This window comes from Pyxicephalus adspersus, chromosome 2, assembly GCF_032062135.1.
Source record: "Pyxicephalus adspersus chromosome 2, UCB_Pads_2.0, whole genome shotgun sequence".
In the NCBI taxonomy this organism is placed as follows: Eukaryota; Metazoa; Chordata; class Amphibia; order Anura; family Pyxicephalidae; genus Pyxicephalus; species Pyxicephalus adspersus.
The window spans coordinates 32337159-32359959 of NC_092859.1; the positions used below are offsets into that span (position 1 = coordinate 32337159).

The window sequence follows — 22801 nt, forward strand, 5'->3', positions numbered from 1 at the left end:
TGGATTTAACAAACTGTTATTCTTTGTAACCAGTCCTATGCCTAATATCAAATTGTATGCTACACTGTAAAAATAGAAGCAGCATTATGATTGGTAGCTATGTGCAGTCTTCTTGTCTGAGCACTTTATGCATTTATGCATAATTCCAACAGTGTAAGATTATTGCAACAGCCCAGGTTTGGTTCCACTTGACAGGCGATGGTAATTGAAGGAAATGACCCTTTCCAGGTCTTGGCGATGTCAGAAAATACACTTGACAGATGTTTCCACAGTTGCTGTACAGTATATACATGTGAATACATTCAGTGAGAGGAATAAGGACATCATGATTATTCCCTCTTGTATGAGATAAGACTTCAGTAATCATGACATGGGGCCTGCTGTGCGTGGCTGGCTGCCGCTTAGAATAAATGAGATTTGTCACTCTCTGAGCAAGAGCCGCGGCTTGTATGCTGCCTGTCGTGTCTGTCCTCCCAACGGTGTGCCTGCTTTAGCAGAACAGGAGCAAAAGTGCAGTTATTGGCTATGGCTACAGAAACCAATTAGAACCAAAACAAATAAAAGGGTCCAGCAAAAAAAAAATTAATTTCTAAGCAGCTTAAGGATCTTTGGTGGTTGAAATCTCTACTAACAAACTTTACACATCTCCACACTTGGACCTATTTAATTTCATAGTATGATAAAGAGACCTATAGCTGAAATGACATATTTGGGTAAAAAAAATTATAAAAAAATAATGCTTTGTCCTGTCTCATATATACTAACCTTCCCTTCTCACCCCACATGATGTTTTAAAGAGGGGAAGGTAGATAGCCATGTGTAAGGTAAAGTCATAACTTGGAACTTACATAGTGTTGAGGACTCTCACACAACCCTTTTGTGACAGCTCAGGATGTGGAGTGGCCAATCTCTGATCCACAGTGCTGTCACATGTGTGGAAGAAGAGTGAGTCCATTGCATCTTCACACCTCATCAAACCATTTTTTCATGGAAAGGAGCAGTGAAGGAGTGATGGGTGTATCTGCACCTGGAGGATGAATATGGCTAGAGGATGGAGAAAATTGATCCTGTCATTTTGCTTCCATGTAGCAAGTTGCAAGAACTTAAGTTGGGTTCAAGGAGATCAGTGTAATAGCCTGCTGAAAATGTCCCTGTTCTCATGTAAATCTGGTGGGTTGTCACTCTCTATGCTTCTGTTGATATTCCAGAGGTTTATACAATAGGATCTTAGTAGACGTCAGAGTAGAAGTTGTTTTTCAATGAATATAGGCTTGACATAAGGTCGACAGAGGCACCCATGTGCAAGAAGTACTTCATGGTCATCAGTTCCAAGATAAAGGATGAATTTTTATTATAAAAGCAGTAAGATTTGCAACATGATTTGTAACATCTAGAGAGGCAAACTTACTAAGATTGGCAAATAAAACACAATATACAAAGTGGATGAATAAAACTTAATAGAATCTAATATTTCATACAGGCGATCTGTTTTATGATATAAGCTAAACATTTTAAAATAATAGGTTAAAAAACTGTTAAAAACACAGGTTTTAAAAACCATTCATGATAGCTGAATTAATTTAGAAATCAAAAATAATTGGTTGATGGACAAGGATCTGATTTTTACTTGGGTCTATATGGTATTATTTATATGTACCTGTTAAGTTGTTCAGGATGTCCAGGAATATTTTGGCCAGGAGTTAATTTGATCCTCCATACTTTTAAAAAGTCCTATATGGTTGCCTTTTTTGGCTCTGATTTACAAGGTTGCAGCAACCGCAGTCTTCCTGGGGGATTCGAGAGTATTTCCTACAGCCAATGAGCGTATTAGTTCCTGAACATGATCCTGTCCTTGTATTGGCTTCTAGTCCTATTGAAGTCTGCCTACCTCTCGACTCAGCTCTTACCAAGTTATGCCTGATTTTCATTCGTAAATACCCAAACTTATTACCGTTACCCTGACCTTGACTCAGACTGACCCCTAACCTCAGACTGTCTCGACCCTAATTTCAGCCTGCCGCCTTGGACCTTCTTGACATTGATTCCCGCCAGCTGTTCACTCCCAACCCCTGCTTCCCGCTTATGCTCCTTATATAGAATACAGCTTGACATTAAAGAGGTATCTGCAGGATGCTCTGGTGAAGACCAATACATTAAGATTCAGCCCTTCAGGTAATCCCATGTCACCTGCCAGGGGGCATAGCCCTAACATGTGTTCTTTAGGTGTCACTAATGGTGGAGATTCTTTTTTTTCTCCTAAGCAAAAGTGAAATACAGAAAAGTGAGTTTTCTGACGCCTCTAGAAATTATTAGTGTATGTTGTCCTGTTCCATCTCTGCAAGTCACATGGGCATGTATATGATTGTATACTTCTAAGTTCTAGGAGATTTATTTTGATAGAATACTTGTGTGGTATTGGAAATAAATATTTTGTTTTATTGATAATTAAAGAACAGGTAAGGCAAATATCATGTTTGCATCCATAGCATTCTAACCTCCTTCCTTCTGCAAACCAGAAACCCTTTATTTATTCTTTCTTCCAATCGTGTACAATCTTCACATTTACTTACAGGAAATAGTACAGCTCCCACTGTACTTCCAGGTCAATAGGCTAAATAGGCTAAAGCATCCAGAAGTACATCATACATGTACAGGATACCTGACTACCCAGTATATTTTTAGTGAATCCTTTTTATTATTTTCTTTTCATCCCATACTACTAGTAATACCTTGTTTATAAAATAATGTTGACTTGCTTTAAATGAACTGAACAATAATTCCTTATTTTTATTGAAATTGCCTTCACAATTTTTGGCAATCATACATTTTTTAACCCAGTATTTTAAATGTCACAGCCTAAAATGTGAAATAATCATCTGTACTAAATATTACATTTTTTTATATTTGTATTCCTCTGCTTTGTACATGGCGTGTTTTATATCATTTTTGATGAAGTTGCCTCTGCAGGTGCCATGAATTGGGTTGATATCATTTTATTAGGGTAAGAATATTAAATATCTACAATGAAACTGACCACCTGAAAGTACTTCTTCAGTACAGACACTTCTACCAATCTCTTCTCGAATTCACCTTACACTCCATGTCACTTTCTACCCTTCTTGTCATAGAATTTAGAGTTCGCTGGTATGCATGCCTAAAATTTGGGTCTCTTTTGAATGGGTTGAAAGGGTGGGGGGAATGCAAATTCCACCAGAAGGCACTAACACTTATTGATAGTGCCTGACTATACCACATTTATAGTAAAAAGTTCTTCCACATATTCTCCCGTAATGGTATTGGGTAAAATTATTTGGACAGACCAAGGAACCTCTTTAATGTCAAAGTAACTAAAGAGCTTTGTTACAAGCTGAAAATGACTCATCTACACACTTTATTGTACAATTCCTAAGCTTATGATTCAGCAGGTGATTCTTATCTAATTCCTTGTTGAGTTGATAGACTTATCCACCTGGACAAATCCGCATTGCAGGCCATGACATTGGTATCTTCCTGGCAAGATTCCAGGAGGATCAACCTACAGAAGGATCAACATACAGAAGGATCAACCTCCTATCTCCAAGACCAGATCAGGTGGAATCCTATTCAGTTTCTATTCCCTATCACAGACAACATTCTATACCAGTGGTAGGCAAACTAGGCCTTTAGGCCGGAAAAGGCCTAGCCAGTATTCCAGTCCGGCCTAATGACCCCCTAGTTACTTATTGTTAGATCCAGCCTACTTGAATTGTCGCGTTATCGTTCCCGCGATATTATCCAGTTCGCGCACAGTAACCCCAATTACTATGCCTAAACAGCAGAAACAATGTGCAGCTACCAGTCTCCGGAAGGTTGAACCTCGAACGTCGTGTCTTCAACCCTAAATGAACTGACGAATTATTCTTCGTCCAATGCCGCAACAAAGCCCTGTGTTTAGTGACACGACACCGACAGCACTTTCAAGCGGTCGAATCCCAAAGGGCATTTTGATGCCAAGCACGCGCACCCGTACAAAGACTACACCACGGATGAGCGGAAGACTGAGGCTGCTGGCTTGCAGTCAGGGTTGGAAAAAACTTTCCCTGGACACCTTGTTTCTTCTGGCCTAGTGTGCCTTCTTGACCTCCTGAAATGGCCTAGTAGTCCAAACAGTTTGCCAACCCCTGTTCTATACAATAAACAAACTCCCGTGTGTCCAATTTTTTTGGAGGTTTTAAAAGAAAAAAACATTAACACCTTAAACCTTAAATTTTTTTTTCTCCGCCAAGAGAAAAGATGCTTCTGATCAGCACCAGAACAATGCAGAAAGGGTTCTGTGGTACAGTAATTGGAGCAATGCATGCTGTCTTCGAAATGTACTTAATAACTGGCAATGAAGCTGTATCAGTCACAGCACAGAGCTTGGAATCAAAGTTTTAGGAAGCAGAAATCAGCTTTTGTACAGAACCTTCTCTCTTCTCCCTGAATGTGTGACATTTACAGTAATGACAGTCTGCGGGGACCTGCGGGAAGTTGACAGTGACTGTTTCAACGAGAAACTTCTATCATCTGGTCCTATCAGTATTAAAAAAGAAAAATAAAGAACTATCCTGCCTTTACTGAAGGATGTAATTATTCCAGCACCTGCTCTGTTCCCGAACAGTGATGTTTTTTAAATTTTAAAGACAAGGAAAAAAAACTCAGAAATGTTCACTGCTGAAAGAAAATAATGCTCTGTTGTTCAAGTAACTGATAAATAAAACTATGCCCGAAAACATCAATATCTTTTAGCAATTCCATGGCATTAGTCAGATGGTCTCTCAAAGGGACCTATTTAATGTACAGCGCTGCGTAATATGTTGGCGCTATATAAATCCTGTTTAATAATAAATAATAATCTGAAAGGCTGGCGGTAAGGAGGAGCTGGCCAATCACCAGCTGTGTCTGAGCAGTGGTTGTTCCTACATTTCCTTTAATATGTCCAGCCATATGAGGGATCCTCAAATCTTTCTTGTCTATGCTCAGAGACAGATTCTTTATTTTACAGTTGTAAAATAAGCTGAACTGTAAGCTAGTCCTTTATACCATCGCTATAACTGGAAACACATGCAGAAAATAAAAAAGTCATTTAATGTCTATACAAGAAAAATATATCATTCATGTATTGGGGCTTTCAAAGGAAATTGGTTTATCTCTTATAAAAAGAATATTTTCATTTTTCATTTGTATGCTAAAAATGTAAACTGTGAAACTGATTCAACTGAATCATTCGTTGTATACATTATTGTAGCAGACAACCGCTATGTGTCCATCTACTTGTTCCCCGAGTTCCCAGCTGCTCTAATATCTGTACATACTGTAAATAGCCACCTAGATTCACTGCACAACTGCTGTAATAGAAAAGTGTTGGTAAGAGTATTTGATACATTTTAATTTAATACCAATAAAGTATTTTAAACAATAATGTCTTACCAATGTACATACATGTCTTTCTAACATAAATATACCTTTCATGAGGTTATCCTATAGAAATGCAACTCCTCCTTTAGCCAATGTCCCTATAAACTAAGATGTCGGTAAAGAATGATCACTGGTCGGCATTGGGCAAGCACTGACCACTGTCTCACTTCTGGAATTTGAAACACAGCCCCACGTCAAATCTGAACGTGTTTATGATCATCTGCCAAACCTTTTGGATCAGAACAAATAGGGCTCCTTGGAACTGCAAATTTTTCTACAGACAAGTTTCTTTTATTTTAGCTGATCATTTTGTGTTTGCATTATTGCATCTATAAGTTATTATATATATATATATATATATATAATTAAACATTATACTGTTTAATTTTACCAACACGTCTCTGTATTATTGTTCTTTGTACAGTGAATAAAAACCATCAATATAAAAAAGTCAATTATAAAAAATGAACATGTATTTCTGTAAATAACAAAGTAAACAATTACAAGTACGTGCTCAAATCTCCAATGGTTTCCCTTTAAAATGAGGCAGAGACCAAGCAATAATATGAATTTACATATTTATCTATAATTCTCCTAAACTCCCACCTGGGCTATTGAAACTCCTGCAGGAACAGACACCCTGTTACAGTAAGTAATCTGGAAAACAATTTACTTCCAGATAAGCGAATCCTTTCTTTATTAAACCGGCTCTACAGGTGGCTCCCGTCTTTCCCGTGTTTGGAGACGACACCAGCCTGCCTGAACACAACCACCCTCCGCTATTTTGCTCCTGTCATTTTCCAGTCTAATACAGATTTCCAATTTACACAGCATACCGAACACGACCAACCCAGCAATATGAATCACAATCATTTTCAGAGGAGGATGAGATTAAAATAAAAGCTCTGATTTATGTCAAACATAGGCCTGTCAGCTTAGAAGTCATTCATAATGTGCAAGGCTTAAGCAGAAATTTGGCAGCAGGGGGTTCAGAGTTTGCTTTTTGGAAAAATTGTAGACATTGATTCAGTTTCAGCAGCAAAAGCTTGATTCATGAGGTAGCTGTACCTTTGTCTAAAAGTTGGGATGAATATAGAAAGAACAATAGCTTAAAGGGAACTAAAATGTAAGGTCTACTTAATTGTAGTGGACCCCAGGACAAAAGCATATACTTAGGCAAGGGTGGAGTTCTTGTTCTTCCTGCAAGACCCAGGCTGGTGTAAAACAGACTATTTCCTACTGCAGGAATACTGGGATCTCCTAACAATGACAAAAACCTGGGTGCAGAGGTTTCATTAATATACCATCCAAGAGATATAAGGTTGTAGAAACTGAAATACCAGATCTAGGTTGGCTATGTTTTGCTGTATGTTTATTTTGCAACTGTGTGCACACGTAGTGAGGGACAAGCCACACAATGCTACAACAGGGAAACACTGTGATCATACTTTACAGACCCCAGCAGTAAATATTGTTGGAAGACAGAAATATCAAGTTGAAAATGCAGATTTCATCAAAAAAAGTATATCAGAGGCACAAGAAAAAATACAAAGTAATATATCAGCTAAAATATTAAACCGAATTTATGCCAAATTTCATTCCGGTAAATTGGCCTTACCATGGGGAGCCATATATACGGAATCCTCGCACTGTCACTTCTGAATCCTGGAGATAGATGCAGTTTGTGAGTAATGATTGGACGTTTTCATAATTTTCTGGCTTCAACTTAGACACAGAAGGAAAATAATAGAAGTCTTGTTTAATTAAGTCCGCCATAAACTCGTGATCAAACGTCAGCTCGTGATTTCCTGCTATGACAATCTTATATTCGTATGGGAGACTTCCTATGAGAGATCACATTAGGCAAACTTAGACAATCTTTCCAGCAGAATTATCACACTTAAACATCTGAATACATAAAATAATTACCACAATGCACTTTATAGTGGCATAACCTGAAAAAAGCCAGTGAGCTTTTTTTACCTGCATATGGGTTGCCAGTTAGCCCAGCATAAGAAGACCTAGTTAATATAAAATTGTTACTTGGAGGCTGACCGGTCTTCCAAGGGACTCTTACTACTATATAAAGGTTATACCTGACAATCCTTAAGGGAACGTAAACCCAACCTTTTCAGGTTTGGATAAAGGGGAGAAGAATTAGAACTTTTTTCTCTTATTCTTTTTCGTTAATGTAGGCTTTCTTCCTTTTTAAAGAGATACAAAACATCCTTTCTATTAATCCTTGTGACAATTGACTGGAAACACAAAGTGATGGTAAATAAAAAAAATTAGATTAGAGGGTACATCACTGTCCTAAACTGCTTTTACGTTAGAAGTTGCAAAAATATATAACAGTGCAGAAAATAATATATACAAGACAAATAGCACCTTTTTCAGAATGTAATGTATATTCAAGTTTGTTTAATAATGTGTAGAAAAGACCCAGGAGTAATTGCCCTTTTTTACCTTTTGCAGACATTGCAAACTGGCCAGTTGATCTACTGCATGTAAGTGCACCGTATCCTAAATCTCGATCGCCTAGGCAGTTTTACAATGAATGGGAGCACAAAGCCTCCCGGGATACCTACGTCAAGCATCCCCCGAAGGCTCTTGGGCGCTCTTTCTGTGCATGCCCGAGCATCAAAAATGAGGCCTTTTTGTGCAAAAAGAAAAATGGGGTGATAAAGGATGAAAAAAAAAATTTGCAGTGAGATCAGCAAAGTTTTTTTTTTTCATCGTATGTCACCCGATCTCACGCCTGGGTCGGGTGACGTAAGAAGAAGAAGAGAAGATGGCAGGGCCCAGAGCACCGGCTCCAGGGCGAATGCCGGAGCGACGCGGGACCCGATGCAGGACACCCCCGGAGTGATTGGACTGCACTGGGGGATTGAAGGTAAGTGTAATTTTTTTTGCCATTTTGGGTTTAGTTCCTCTTCACGTTGAGTAAATTTCCCTTTAATGTTCAAAAAAACAGCCGTGGTTATAACTATAATGTTGTATGTCTGTAATATTGCTTAATATTTTAATCTGCATATATACAGCAGGTATAGAGTTTTGCATCCCTACCAGAAAAAAAAATCATGTATTTTATTTACACTTTTTGACATTGTTCAGTACCCTCTTTATAGCTGCTAATGTTTAGGTTTAAAAGGTCAGTCCACCCAAAACTGACTATTTTGCTTTATTGTGCAAATAAACCACCCATCCATTTGGCCATTTGTTGTTTCTGTACAAGCCCATGTGACAAGTTGAAAATGCAGGAGTACAATTGGGAGAAAGGGACAGAGCGCTGTCACCCTGCTGGATCATAATTTATCAAAAGCCACAGGTTTAAAAAAGACTGAAAATTATTTTTGAAATTATATTAACATGCTAAACATTTTGGAAGATCCTATCTATTTGGTTTAGGTATAATTTATATCACCTTCTAATTTAATGATTTATCTCTGAGTTCCTGGGATTTAACACCTGCTTTGGCTAATATTAGAGGCTGCCACCATTCTTGTTGAATTTTTGTATTGTATGTTCTGAACAGTGTAGCAGAAAAAGCTAGAATACTAAAATGTAGACGGGAACACACAAAACTCCCAGTTACACAGGAACAGAGCCGGAGAATTTGGTATGAATGATCTTATCGCTGGAGTGTACATTATACAGAAGAAGCCTTGTGGCCGACTCTTTAATGTGAAGAACAATTTTGGCTGTGTCTCCAATATTCTTAGGAACTTTCTAGCTCTGCATATTATAGGGGAAACCTTGACATCTCAGTTTCTTTCCTTCCCTTGTGCCCTAAGAGCTTGGTGTTGTTAGTTTTTGGCACAGATTTCCAGCTTTGGGGGGTACTAGACTGCTACCCATGGTGTTGTACAACATTTTAATGTTGGATTTCTACTTACCTAGCCAGTCGTTAAATTTTTTCACTTCACTAGGCAGTCCGAGCTCTGTAAAATCTCCAGCGTGAATTAGAACATCCCCATATGGCATCTGGATGAGATCAGTTCTTGAGTGGGTGTCAGAAATGCAGACAAATCGTGTGTAGCCAGGTGGTTTGGGGGCATCATGGGGTACGGGATCCACCCTGAAAAAACAATACCATAATTAATAGATTTATCTATATGTAATAAAAAAAAAAATTTAAATAACAAATAAAGCCCAAATAGCAATTATACAAAGGCATACAGAGTGCCTGTGGTGGGTTAGAGTTTAGGTTAGAATTTGGAAACTGCCATACTAAGGAAAAACATGTTTTAAGAGGGAGGTCATTTATGTGAAGTTATTGTATCGTTGTGGACATCAGTGTCAGTGTAAGGTTGCGGATTCAAGGGATGTCTCCTGTTCTGATGTGCCTCCCTACCAGAAGTTACCGCTAACTTTCTAAACTGTAAATTAAACACACAGTAGGAAAATTGGACAGGATGAGCAGAGGTAAATTGGCTGCTAATTCCTAACTGGGAAGGGGTAGTGGGGGGAGTTCAGCTAATGGGAACAAATATGTAAAATATGCAGACACTGTGGAGCAATTCATCCTCACACAAGGCACAAATCACACTAGAAGCGCTAAAGATGTTCCAGTAGTTTATCTACCCGAGATCCTTCCTCACAACAATAGCTTACATTGTTAAATGCACACATGTACCTGCGTGAAAAACTTCTGAGTCTCTATTGGAAAGGGGAACAGGGACTGGGATGTTCGGTCACTGCATTCCCAACAAAGCCAGGTTGAATCCATGAAGCCAGGTAGCCAACAGCCAATATAGCTGATATGCTGATAGATATCATGTTTTCCAACCTTTTTAACAGGACTCCCTCCATTATTATCTAAATAGATCTAAATAGATCTAAATAGGGTAATACTTATTATAAATATAATATTGGAGGTTTTGACTTACATTATATGTGGTCAACAAGTGTCTTTGCTCTGAGTGATTGATGGGAAAAATCTTAAAGGTTTACAGATAGTAGTTCTGGTTGATCATAATGGGACATTAAATACATATATTAGAAAAATCCTACATTTGTAAATGCTAAAACTATTAAAATACAAATATATGCTGCATGTGACCTCACAGACAGGGTAATTCAGGTCTAGGAAGACAAACAGGCCCCTAGTCACCAGAAATCATGTTATCGCCAGCTGTGATAAAAAGCCACAAATGCAATCAGGCAGCCCCAGTCTGCTATTAATATTTGTTTCAAGCTGAAATCCTTCTGCAGACTCCCTGGATGTGGCAGATTAAAATAACTCCAGTACAGAACATCTTCTACCTTGTGAAGTGAAGAAGCCTGTTTTGCATATTTTATTGGCAGCTATTGGCATTTCCTTTTCAAGAGATTTAATTTGTGGAAGATGCCGTGTTGTTACCCTAGATACATCCAACTCAGCATAAAAGGGAAAAGAGATAAATAGGTGTTCAAAGACTCAGCTTGCTTTTTTATTAGACCTGTAGACTCTTTAAAGCCAGGCTGAATCCCAGGAGCCAGGTAACCGATAGCCTAAAACCTATCACTGATATGCTGATAGATTTCACCTTTCCCAACCTTGTCAACAGGACTAACTACATGACTCTTAAACCTATCCAGTGGTTTTCAGAATGGGCTGGATATGAATAAATTGTTTCAGTGTGATGTATTATTCAGCTAATAAAATTCCTTTTTATTTCACATGCCTTTGTTTTGTTTTTTTTTAATTACCACTTTTTTTTACAAAGACTAAGCTGTCTAGCAAAAGTGAGAAGGGTTGGCACAAACTCAGACAGGAGGCCAAAGCACTAGCTTAGAGCCATTCCAGATCTACAGTAAGCCATAGCATTATGCAGGCTCAACTACAGTCCCAAACCTTTCCATTCAAGTAAATGAGAAAAGATGGGACCCATTTTTTACATACAGCTGCGGCAGAGTGCAGTGTGGTTCATCATTGATCAGTGAGGGTTGTAGTCTAAGGATCCGCACTGTGGCCACATGCAAATCTTATTGCCTGTGGAGCAGTTTTCCTCTCCAGGCTACTTCTGGGAACTGTCAGCCATGTGGTTTGACTCTATTGAGCTCTATTTATAAAACAGGGTATCTGACATTCCCTCAAATATGGGAATTATATACTGTCATTGAAACACATGGACCTGGAAGTTTCCCACAAAGTAATGTTATTCATTATAACCTATTGATCCTGCCAGTATGTATATTATTTGTCCACGTTCTGCCTGGAGTGCTCCCTAAGTTGGATAAGCAGTCCCATGGCCCAATGTAAGGAGAGCTCAGGGCAGGCAGGCAGTGCTGCTATTAGTTGCAAGGCAGGGGCTTGGTGTTATCAACTTGTTAAGAATGAGGTCTCCAGGCAAGAACTTTTGTAAACAAATCACAAAAAGAGAAAGGACTCCAAACCAATAGTTTGTTTAACTTCATCTCTGTCTCTGTCCTAATTTTCTAGAATACATTTTAATGAAAGATTAGTAGTCTAAATGCTTACAGTCCACAAAACTCCACTGTGCAACCTTAAAAGAGAATAAACACACCTAAACCAGTTGGTTTGAAACAGTTGATTCATCTGATTACCATGGTTTAATCTTTGTGCACACATGGACAGGGAAATCTACACTTAACAGCTGTGTGTGCGGAATGTCCAACTTTCCTACACTATCTTTAACATCTCAGCCTTGGATAAAAAATAATACACACAAGGCACAAATCAGCTCACTTTACAAAAGTTTTCAAATAAGGAGAACAATTTAGGTTCAGAATTGTTTGTTCCAGACATGAAAGTAGTTGCAGCAAGGCACAGTTTCGTATATACATTGGTAGGCACACACTAAAGAGATTTGTTGGCCATTGTGGGCCGTGTGTTGCATTTTGGGATAACCAGCCAGGATCACTATCATATGGTTCACAGTCCAAGCACAATGCCAGAAGTTACAGCTAAGTACAGTTCTCCTGCCCAATGCTACGTATACACAATGGAAAAACATCCACATCTTCTGAAATCCACAATTTTTTGACTCTTGACATGTGTGTTATAACCAATCACTGCTGATGAGTCTTATGAATACCATTGTGTTAAATCCTGTTGTGTGTTGCATGTGACAATGTTGCATTCCAAGCACATGTGCAGAATAGGACATGAGGCAGGAAAACTAGAAAAAGTTGTAAAGTTTATTAATTAAGTTTAATGTTGTCAATCTATTTGTCTCAAGTCTATCGGGCTAGTGGAATAATCATAAGAATATCCAATCCAATATGATTATTTTACCATCTACTGTGTCTTGTTGCTAGAAGCCCATCCATTGTATATAGAAAAAAACACTGGACACAAACTATATTCATGCAGATACAGTATTGTAAGAATCAAACAAGTTCTCCAGTATGATTTTAAATGCAGACTAAAACCTGGAGGAAGCAAACACTGACCACTACTTACCAAATAAGCTGACCCTGACTTTCCCGTCCCGTGGAATCTAGTCTTGCACTCATAATCCCTGGTCTGCAATGTTTGATTATTGCATTATAGAGGATTTTAGACTTATTTAATTTCACATAGGCCACCCTATACATTAGGAAGGCAGAGCTATTAAAAGTGAGTATCCCATGGATTTTCTCTTTATTTTATATTATGGAGAAGGCAGTAATAAAGTTAGCTATGAATGTCCCCTGCCCCAAATAAAATGCCAAGGGTTGGGTTTGGATCAGGACCTCTATAGGTACACTTTAGGGAGCAAAAATCAATTTTCATAATTACAATTAATTATTTTTGAATAGATTTTCCAGCTTTTGGATCCTCAAGAAAATCAGTTTGCAAAGTATAAAATACACCCACTGATTATCTGCAAACAGAGTCACATTAGATCTATCTTGCTAAAACAGCTGTGCAGATGGAATGCTTCTGACCTCCCTGCTCAATGGATACACTACAAAATTAGAGAAAAAATAAAACCTTTAGTTTTTATATTCTTGCCACTTCCTGTCCTGGAGTCATACCAAAAGTGAGTGAATATTATTCCAAAGCAAGCAAAATACCCTTTTTGGATTTCACTGCAACCTAGTCCCAGTGACAGTTATCACCATGACCAGCAGAAAGCGTAAATCTATCCAACCAGGACACAGACTACAATAAAAATCTTAAAGGTCTTCCAGCTCCTCATTACTCTATCCAAAGTCAGACAAAAACATTTTGGCCTTAGCTACACATTAAAATTTCGGAAATTGTTTAGATCATATAGGCAGGTGGATTTTTACATGAGTTTCCTCTGTTTGCAACTGCATATCAGTTTTTGAGATGCCTAAAACTCTTGATCATACAAATTTGGCCATATGTGTGTTAGACATCCGAGATGGAGATAAGCACAGTCAGGAGGCCTAATCTTTGTGTTTATTGTATCTTTATTTTTTTATATAAAAGTCTGTGGTGGCAGGGCATGCTGGGACTTGTAGCTCTGGAAAGCCACAGGTTGCCTGTCAATTCATTATACCGCAATAGACAGCGACATCTCATCTACAGGAATATAGGCTTTGCAGAGGCTGAAACAAATTATTAGAAATATAAAAAACAAGGCAAAGCAGATTTTCCCATTGCTGCCACCTTCTCTCATGTCTGTCACTGCCTCCACTATTTTATACAATAGATATACATTGGTAATAATTAGCTCCTCTGGGACCGCAGGCAATAGAATCGCAGAGCAGCAGGGAAGCGTCACAGGGGAATGTGCGGCTTGTCAGACGATCGCTTTGCTTTGTACTCTGACAATGGTGAGGTTTAACATATTTTTAAAGTGCAGCGTTCAGCAGTCTGTGCAGGCAGGGAGCACAGAGTTGAGATGTTACTTGCTAAAGTTTAAATTGGTGTCAGTTTTATTGTGGATCTGCACAAAATTCCTGCTGATTTATTTTTAAGGGATTGTTTGCCGAATATCTTTCTCTGCGTGCTCTTATTAGATTTCAGGTAAAGTCAGATTTGTTACATATCCACACTTATAGTGTCTTGTTGCCAATGGGGTATGTCTTTAGGTAGAGGTTTTGTTAGCTTGGCAGTGGTGTAGGAGAATCTTTATCTGAAACTATTGCTCAAGGGTTAGTTTTTTAACCAGAGAGCACTGCCCCGTTACCACAAAGGATTTGTATTTTTATTCTTTCTACATCCAAGATTTATACAGCTATGCCACCTGAATAGCCAGGTGGATGACATTATATTCTTTGTAACAGGTAATGAATGCATAAGGAATACAGCACTGTCTTATCACCACCCCAACCAGATGACTGGACAGTAAAGGAGCAGCAGGAGACTTGTGACTTTTTGGAAAAGTCCTAATATTCATTTTTGCATTCAACACAGCTGATTGGCTTCCACTAGTGATCCTCTATCTCAATGTGTGACAGTTGCTGCATTGGATATTGCCAAAGTCCAATTCAAATTTGGTCTCCTATCATACTTGCATTTAAAGAAATAAGTAATATAATAATGAATATATACTTGTCTTTTATATCTGCCAGGAGTTCAGCTTTAATGATCTATAATTAGACTCTTATAATCCACACACAAAAACTTTGTGGTTACATTGCAGAACACCATTTAAAGGAAAGAAAATAGGGATACAATCTGGTAATGGTGTAACGGCAAAAGAGGCCATGTAGGGTCTTTCCCAAAAATAATGCTTTTGGGTGTAGAATAGAAGTATTATGGAATAAGCAATATGTAACAGAGATGATTTTTATTTGGTCAGGCTTGCTGGAACTATCTCTTGCCCATGTGATGTAAGTAACATAGAGGATCTCCTTGATTTCAGAGAAGCCACAGTGCTCAGTTGACCCCTACCCATAAAGGCATTTCTATGGCTTGTACCACTGGTGCACTGAGGGCTATTTCAGACTTATCTATAGCACAAATTCAACCATTCTCCCAAACACTCCCAAAGGAACCACTGGATACACTCATTTGCACGTGGGGTTGCAGTGATGTCACTTTGTCCCGTGAGGTTGGCCTTTCTTTGGAGGAAGAACCACACTTCCACTGCAAATGCAAGAGCAACACCTGCAACCTTATGTTCGCTGCCCCTGGGAGCAGTTTACTTTGTGCCTGGGAGTACACAGTGCAATGTTTTCAGAAGACTATCTACAGCTTTCTATGAACCCCCCACACCTTTATAATCCGTTTGCATTGCAAGACGAAGAGCAGAAACACAGTAATATCTTTTCTGGGATTAAAATAGGTAAAAGGAAAATGGAAAGGTTTTATTAAAAAAAAAATGTTGATGAGGGTGTGCAGAAACCAGCAAATGCAATACTTAGGTGGACCTAAAATTTACCATTTTAACCTCACAGTACCATATAGATACATACAGACTTGGTCTCATTTCCTAAATAAAGAAAAACAACAGTACAATGTAGGAGCTATACAGTCCTCTGAGCCACTATGCATGTTTGAGGTTAAAAGAGACATGGGCTTTAAATGACAATTAAAATATTGACAAAAAAGGGAGTATATTTGCGTTAATGATCTATAAATTGTCCAACTTTGCAGCAAAAAACCTATATGTGTACAAATTCTCCTCTGTTCTCCACATTCACAGCATAATGATCACTACAAAATTACAGATGCACATTAAAAAATGCAAATAAGTATGTCCAGCAATCAGATTACTTGTGAGAAGTAATCCCTAATTTACATTGCAACATAATGTTATATCTTTACATATGAATATGCTATCCTTCCTTGGAAAATAAAGCTTGACTCTAAAAAAAGCTTTTAATTAAGACACACAGAAAAAGGACACCCCCATTAAGTAAAATAATTACCCTCTTGCTGAATAAAAGTGTTAATTCGTGGATAATAGCTTAGTCCTATACTTAACAAGAGGAGGTTGATGAAGATGTGTTCCAATTTAGAATTTAATTGGTGATAATATACTCTTGTTACCATAACCATAAAGAGCAATAGGTTTTAATTAGTGTGAATCCCAAGTATCAGAGGGCTTACTGCAATGGCAAGGTTAATTACTGTTTCTTGGAGAAAATTAACCTTTTCTATATAAAGCTAAAAAAGCTTGAGAGAGATATTAGAGCTGATGTAATACATAAATCAAGCAGTTGAATATATATATATATTTACAGACCTGCTGTTCATATGATATGGTATCAGTGGTTGTATTGGCTTTGAGCATTTGAAACCTACATTTTTAATAATCATGAAATATACATGACTAATCAGCTTTTTTGAACATTTACAAAAATTACACTTTATGTGAAATGGGCACCTGCATAAACTGTATGTCGAAATGTTTGTGAATACCTGATCATCACGTAAGTAAACTCTATGACCAAATGTACGTAGACACCCCTGTGTACAAAGCCAGCTACATAGATGTGGTTTATAGGAACTTGGGTTGCCTGCACAGATCCCTGACCTCAACACTCTTACACACTTCTGTTATGAACTGGAATGGTGATTGATAGACTGTCACTGGCCTCACAAATCCTTTGGTTTCATGAGGATTTCTGCAGACACACCCTGAAATGTTATTACTATTAATATTAATATTATTATTATTATTATTATTATTATTAATATTAATAATTAACAGTACTTAGCCCCAACATATTACCTAGCACAGTACAATAAATGGGGGTTACAAATAGCAGACAGATACAAACAGTGACACAGGAGGAGGATAGAACCCTGCCAAGAAGAGCTTACAATCTAAGAGGTGGGAGATCTAGCACACAACAGGAGGGGAGATTTGGGATGGTGATTGAGTAGTGGGGATATAAGAAATAGAAGAGGATGGGAAGGTGAGTTTGAAAAGATGGGTTTTGAGTGCTCTTTTAAATGTGCATTAGGTAGGAGCAAGCTGAATAGGACGAGGAAGACCATTCCAGAGAGTCGGGGCAGGTTATGGGTGGGGAAGTCATTAGTAGGTCATTGGAAGAGTGAAGAGAGCAGATAGGGGATTTTTTTTTTTTTTTTTTACCAGGTCAGAAAGGTAAGTAGGAAAAGAGAGTGAAGGGATTTAAAGGCAAAGCACAGGAGCATGAATTAGATTCTAAGGTGAAATGGAAGCCAATGGAGAGAACTACAAAGAGATGCAGCAGAAGATGAGCGGTGGGAAGGATGGATGAGTCTGGCTGCAGCATTCATTATAGATTGTAGAGGAGAGAGTCGGGTTAGTGGAATACCAGAGAGGAGGTTACAGTAGTCCAGACGAGAGATGATAAGAGCATGTACAAGGAGTTTAGTGGTCTCTGGGGACAACAAGGAGCTGATTTTGGAAATATGAAAGTCTCAGGATCTGGAAATGTTCTGAATGTGTAGGATTAAGGACAGGGCAGGATCAAAGGTGACGCCAAAACAACGTGCCTAAAATATTGCCCAAAGCCTACTTACAAGAGTAAAAGATATTATTACTGCAAAGGGAATAATGGTTTGGGATGAATTTACCAACACACTTCCAACAAATCCCCAAACAAATGGTCATAAAGTGTTTTACAAAGATTATTCAGAATATCAAAAAGTACCAATTAATGAAATATATTGCAAGAGCTAGGCAAGGTCCTAAAGGCGGAACTCCAAGCCTACCTATTAAAATATTCGTACAGAAGATGAATACTAAAGGATACAGATTAATGATCTGCACTATAAATAGCATTCACTGATGAAACATTTTTCAGCCTTGATGAATGCCAATTTACTGCTTTACTTATATGTATTTCTCGTTGGGTGGGGGATTCTGGGCACCTATTTTGCCTCTGTGTTAGCGTGTGGAGATGTCTGTTATACGCGATTGCTGTTTTCTTTTTGTTGAAGAATGAGGATTATTGCAATTTGTTGTTTCTGCTAGACTTAAAGTTACAGTACAGTCCAACATTAATATTAGACATTTATTAGATATTGGGCAGTCAAAGTATTACTATCGCAAAGTGCCTTTAATTCTTAACAAGGTTTGTGCATATCGCTGCCCTTCTCTGCAGATTAATAAACTTCCCTAGGCCTCCTTGATCTCTGCTTTGTTTAGTTATGATTGTTTACACAATGTTCGATCCATTATTCATTAGTTTCATTAATTTGAAGTACACTTGCCCTCTTTTGACTGTGACCAGGCCCAAGCAATGTCATGAATAGGAAAATGGTGGGTCACCATCAGTAAATGAGGTGTTTTAGCCAAAAAAAAGCTTTGGCTATTCTTTGCATTTCAGCACATTCAGTCAGCGAATGTGAAAACTCCCTTGCAAGGTGATAATTTGCACTTTGCAACATGAACAAGATCATACATCCCCATAGACTGCTTACTCTATACATCAACATACATCTTCGCAGACGGTAAGTGCATTGAATATGTACGTATGCATATGATAATTTTTATTGAATGTACAATCAGTGTACAATAGTTTATTCTATGTCCTGCACAAAGTTGCACAACTACTGAAATCCAAGCATCAAAACCTACTACTTTGTTGGGCTTACATGAATTTGTACATGTAGGCAACTGGAACCGTCCCTTTCTATTAAATCTAATTATTTGCGATCATTTGAAAGTAATTACTGACAATCATTAGATGTTCAGATGAAATCCCTGTTCTCTCGCTCCCTCTAATACATATATATTAAAGAATGAGCTCCCAATTAAAGGTATTATAATGGTCCTGTTACTGACGATACATGAATCCATCCCACTTGCAAATTTTCTATGCTACCAGTGATTTTTTAGGCTTCCAATTTTTGAAAAGGCTAGAAACAAGGACAATATTTTTGACAGCCTTCCAATGGGAATGATATATATAGTTTTTTTTTCTATCATGTTTTAAATTGTTCCTTTATTCTTTTTATTCATAAAATGCCATTTTATTACAAGTTTAACTAAATGTTGAAATCACTGCTCAGCTTCTAATATCTGCACAATATTATACAATAAATACATGCAAGATTTTTAATTTAATTGATAGGCCAAAGCAAGACAATGCCATTTTGGCACCCCTATTCCACCTCCCTTCCAACACTTCTCCTAGCATATACATTGCTCCTTCATTCTCCAAGTAAGGGAAAAGTTAAATTAAGTAACTGTGACCATATATGTATGGCTTGCTGATATATCTCTTTTTAGAGTAAAACAACTCTATACAATGTACATATATCATTTTAATATAATGTACTGTTTTCATTTGGTTTTATATGCACAGTCTTTCAGCTTTTTATCTTACAGGACAAACATAACTTCTACTTCATATTAATCACTGGTGCATTCCGACACTTTTACGGCACCTAATAAACATTCTTCAAAACCAACATAAAAATAATTTGTTAGTTCCTCAGACAATATTTTTACATATCCAAATTTTGCTATTTCACAGCTTTTGAAAATTATAAATTGTACAGCAGAATATAAAATGGGGGGATATGATAAACATAAAGTACAATTTTATACATTTGCTCCTTAAAAAAAAGTGATACACTCACTGTTTATTTCTCTTTAAATTATTATTCCATATGGTACATTTACCTATTAGAAAGCAATTTCTCTACTATTTATTCCAATATCAGCTTATGTTTAATGGCATATTTTTAAAATAACAGTGAAATTGGGTATTTTAAATTTAATTACATTGCATTAATAAGTTAACATTAATTAACATTAATTCCACAAAAAAAGTATGCAAGGTATGTCAGTCACACTATAACTATAAAAAAACAGAAAAAAACAAACACATAAATAGAATACAAATGTCTGATACTAGCTAACTCCTACTATTTTATAAAATGTTAATACAATATGCAGATTTACAAAATGATAAAAAATGTAATTGATAAATTAAAAAAACAGTATTCCTTAAAAAAAATTCTTTATGTATATCAGTTTTTTTGAATATTGTTTTATTTGCTTATTTATTTAAATTATATTCACATTCCTTTCTTGACTCACTAGATATGACTATTAATTTATTTATTATAAAACTTTGATGTGATACCTTTGACCAAATTATATTAAATTTAAATATGTTACATTTGAACTAAATGTTAGGAAAAGTTATTCATACTTGGCCTTTCAATTAAATTTTACAATAATATAAAGCTAATGGTCCAAACTTTTTAAAGTGGAAAATTCAGACAAGAAAGTATTTACTTATATATGTGTTGTGTATGTAAATATATGTGCATACGATGCATTCTTTGTTATGTTTGACCATTCATTGTTACCCAAAAATAACAAAAAGAAATGGGTCAAGGTGAGCTGAACCCATTTAGTTTTCTTACTTACATTTGCACATGCGGTGGTTGGAATCGTCCTTGGTTAATATTGTAGAATGTGAATGCCTGTGTTGGGTTTGAGCTGTACTCATCCAGTTCAATTATGACTCTGCTGGGCGGATGTCGTCTCGATGCCATAATGTGCGAGTGGGTGTACGCCATCGTCGCAATGTAGTCCAGATTTTTATTTTCATATGAACGTCTTCGCTATCTTCCCACCCCGTTGAGAGACGAGTATGTCATCTTTATCTCCCACCTCTGTAAAACACTCCCCTTCTTTTTGAAATCTAAAAAATAAAAACACAAAAACATACTGAAAGGGGATGGAACTGTATCACACTTAATCCATGTAAAAAAAAAGGAGGGGTTGTGAAAAATCACAGAGGAGGGGGTATTGGGGAAGAGAAAGACTGATTGTCACATTTAAGGTTCGCTGGTTTTCCAAGAAATCAGTAGGATTGGCACTTAAGAAACACTGTTATTATCCCAAGAAAATTATATTAACCCAACAGCTGCCAAACATTGCTCTCGGTCTCTGCTATGGTTGGCATCTCCGAAAGCCAAAGAGTTAACTTACTCTACGAAAGCAAATTAAATCAACAAGAAAAAAAATCCAGTTTTACAAATAAAATCCATTTTCCATTTTCTTGCATTGAATCTTTTATTAAATGTTAATAACTATAAACACTGGAGATTCTCCCCCATCCTTTGTATTATTGGGTGTTTTTTTTTCTTTCCTGGCGAGATAAGAAAGAAAATTAATTTTACATGCCCACACATGACAAGCTACAAGCCTTTAAATGTTGCTAAAAAGCCGCACTTAAGTGACAGATCTTTGTGGTTTGTTTTTTTTTTTTTCAAACAGAAGGTATTTTTTTCTTTTTAGCAGACATAATTACCATTAGACAGTAGAAAATGTTCCAGATTTCTAATTGAGGTAGCATATATGTCTTTCAATCAAAATTCCATCTTTTTCTGAAAGTCATTTAAATTGTTATTATTTTTATTTACTTACAATTTGAATTTTTTGAAATATCTGTAAAATAATGAAAGCAAAATGTATATATATATATATATATATATATATATATATATAATCAAGTTAAAAAAAACATAAAGATGTAAACATCAAGAAATTTTTAATAAATAAACCTTAATGCAATGATGTCACTGATGTCTAATAAATGGATGGACTGCAGTGATGTTATTGGTCTCTAATCAATGGATAGGCTCCACTTCCTGCAATATCAATGTTTTTCAAAGCAGATGTTCCGCTTTCAAAATTTGTGATCAGGAAGGATTTATTGCAGACAGAGACAAGCAATGTTCCTTCTGCGGTAAAATTTACTCACCTGCCTGGTCGTTGTCCCCTTCAGTCAAAAGTGTTTGCACCGCTGCATTTCCCTTGTGGCTGCTGGGTCTCCTAAACCCTTGCATGGGAGTTACATCATCCCAGCTCAGGCCAATCAGGATGGACTAAAGTTTAAACCCGGAAGAGGAGAGAAAAGAAGACAGCAACTATGATGGAATGGTTACAGGTGAGTGTACCTAAAAAATTGTGATCAGACAGGTAAGGATATTTTATTGCAGTAGGGTCATCACCTTTCCCTTCTGCTATAAAAAACCCACCTGGTCACAGTTTTTTTTTTTATACCTAGGGTTTAGTCCCACTTTACCCAATGAATAGGCTGCATTATCTGTCTGTAGGTAATGGATCAGTTGTATTATTAGTGAGGTCACTAGTCTGTAATAAATGGATAGGCTGTATAGGTAAAATCACTAGTCTAGTGATAGGCTGCATTGTTCCAAATATTACTGGCCGCCAGTAGATGGACAGACTTTGTTTCAAGTGCTCTCTCCAGTATGTAATGAAGATATAGACAGAGTTCTTGGTGAGTATGTGATGCATTCTCACCAATAATTGATATACTGCATTACTTTTATAATACTGGCCTACTAGCACATGGATGGGCTTTATGGTGAATAAATAGGCTGCATGGCAACTAGTGAATGAATAGGCTGCATGGTAACTAGTGAATGAATAGGCCGCATGGTAACTAGTGAATAACTAGGCTGCATGGTAACTAGTGAATAAATAGGCTGCATGGTAACTAGTGAATGTATAGGCTGCATGGTAACTAGTGAATG

General features: G+C 37.1%; 1 protein-coding gene across 1 annotated transcript in view; it reads right to left on the bottom strand.

The window, feature by feature from the left end:
• Positions 1–22801, bottom strand: part of MPPED1 (metallophosphoesterase domain containing 1) — a 54571-nt gene that overhangs the window by 16825 nt on the left and 14945 nt on the right. Inside the window, exons 2-4 of the mRNA XM_072400304.1 lie at positions 20664–20940; positions 9333–9514; positions 7055–7280 (exon numbers count right to left, since the gene is read on the bottom strand). Coding sequence (XP_072256405.1) covers positions 7055–7280; positions 9333–9514; positions 20664–20815 — 560 coding nt within the window. The 5' untranslated portion in view covers positions 20816–20940. The remainder of the gene's footprint in view (positions 1–7054; positions 7281–9332; positions 9515–20663; positions 20941–22801) is intronic.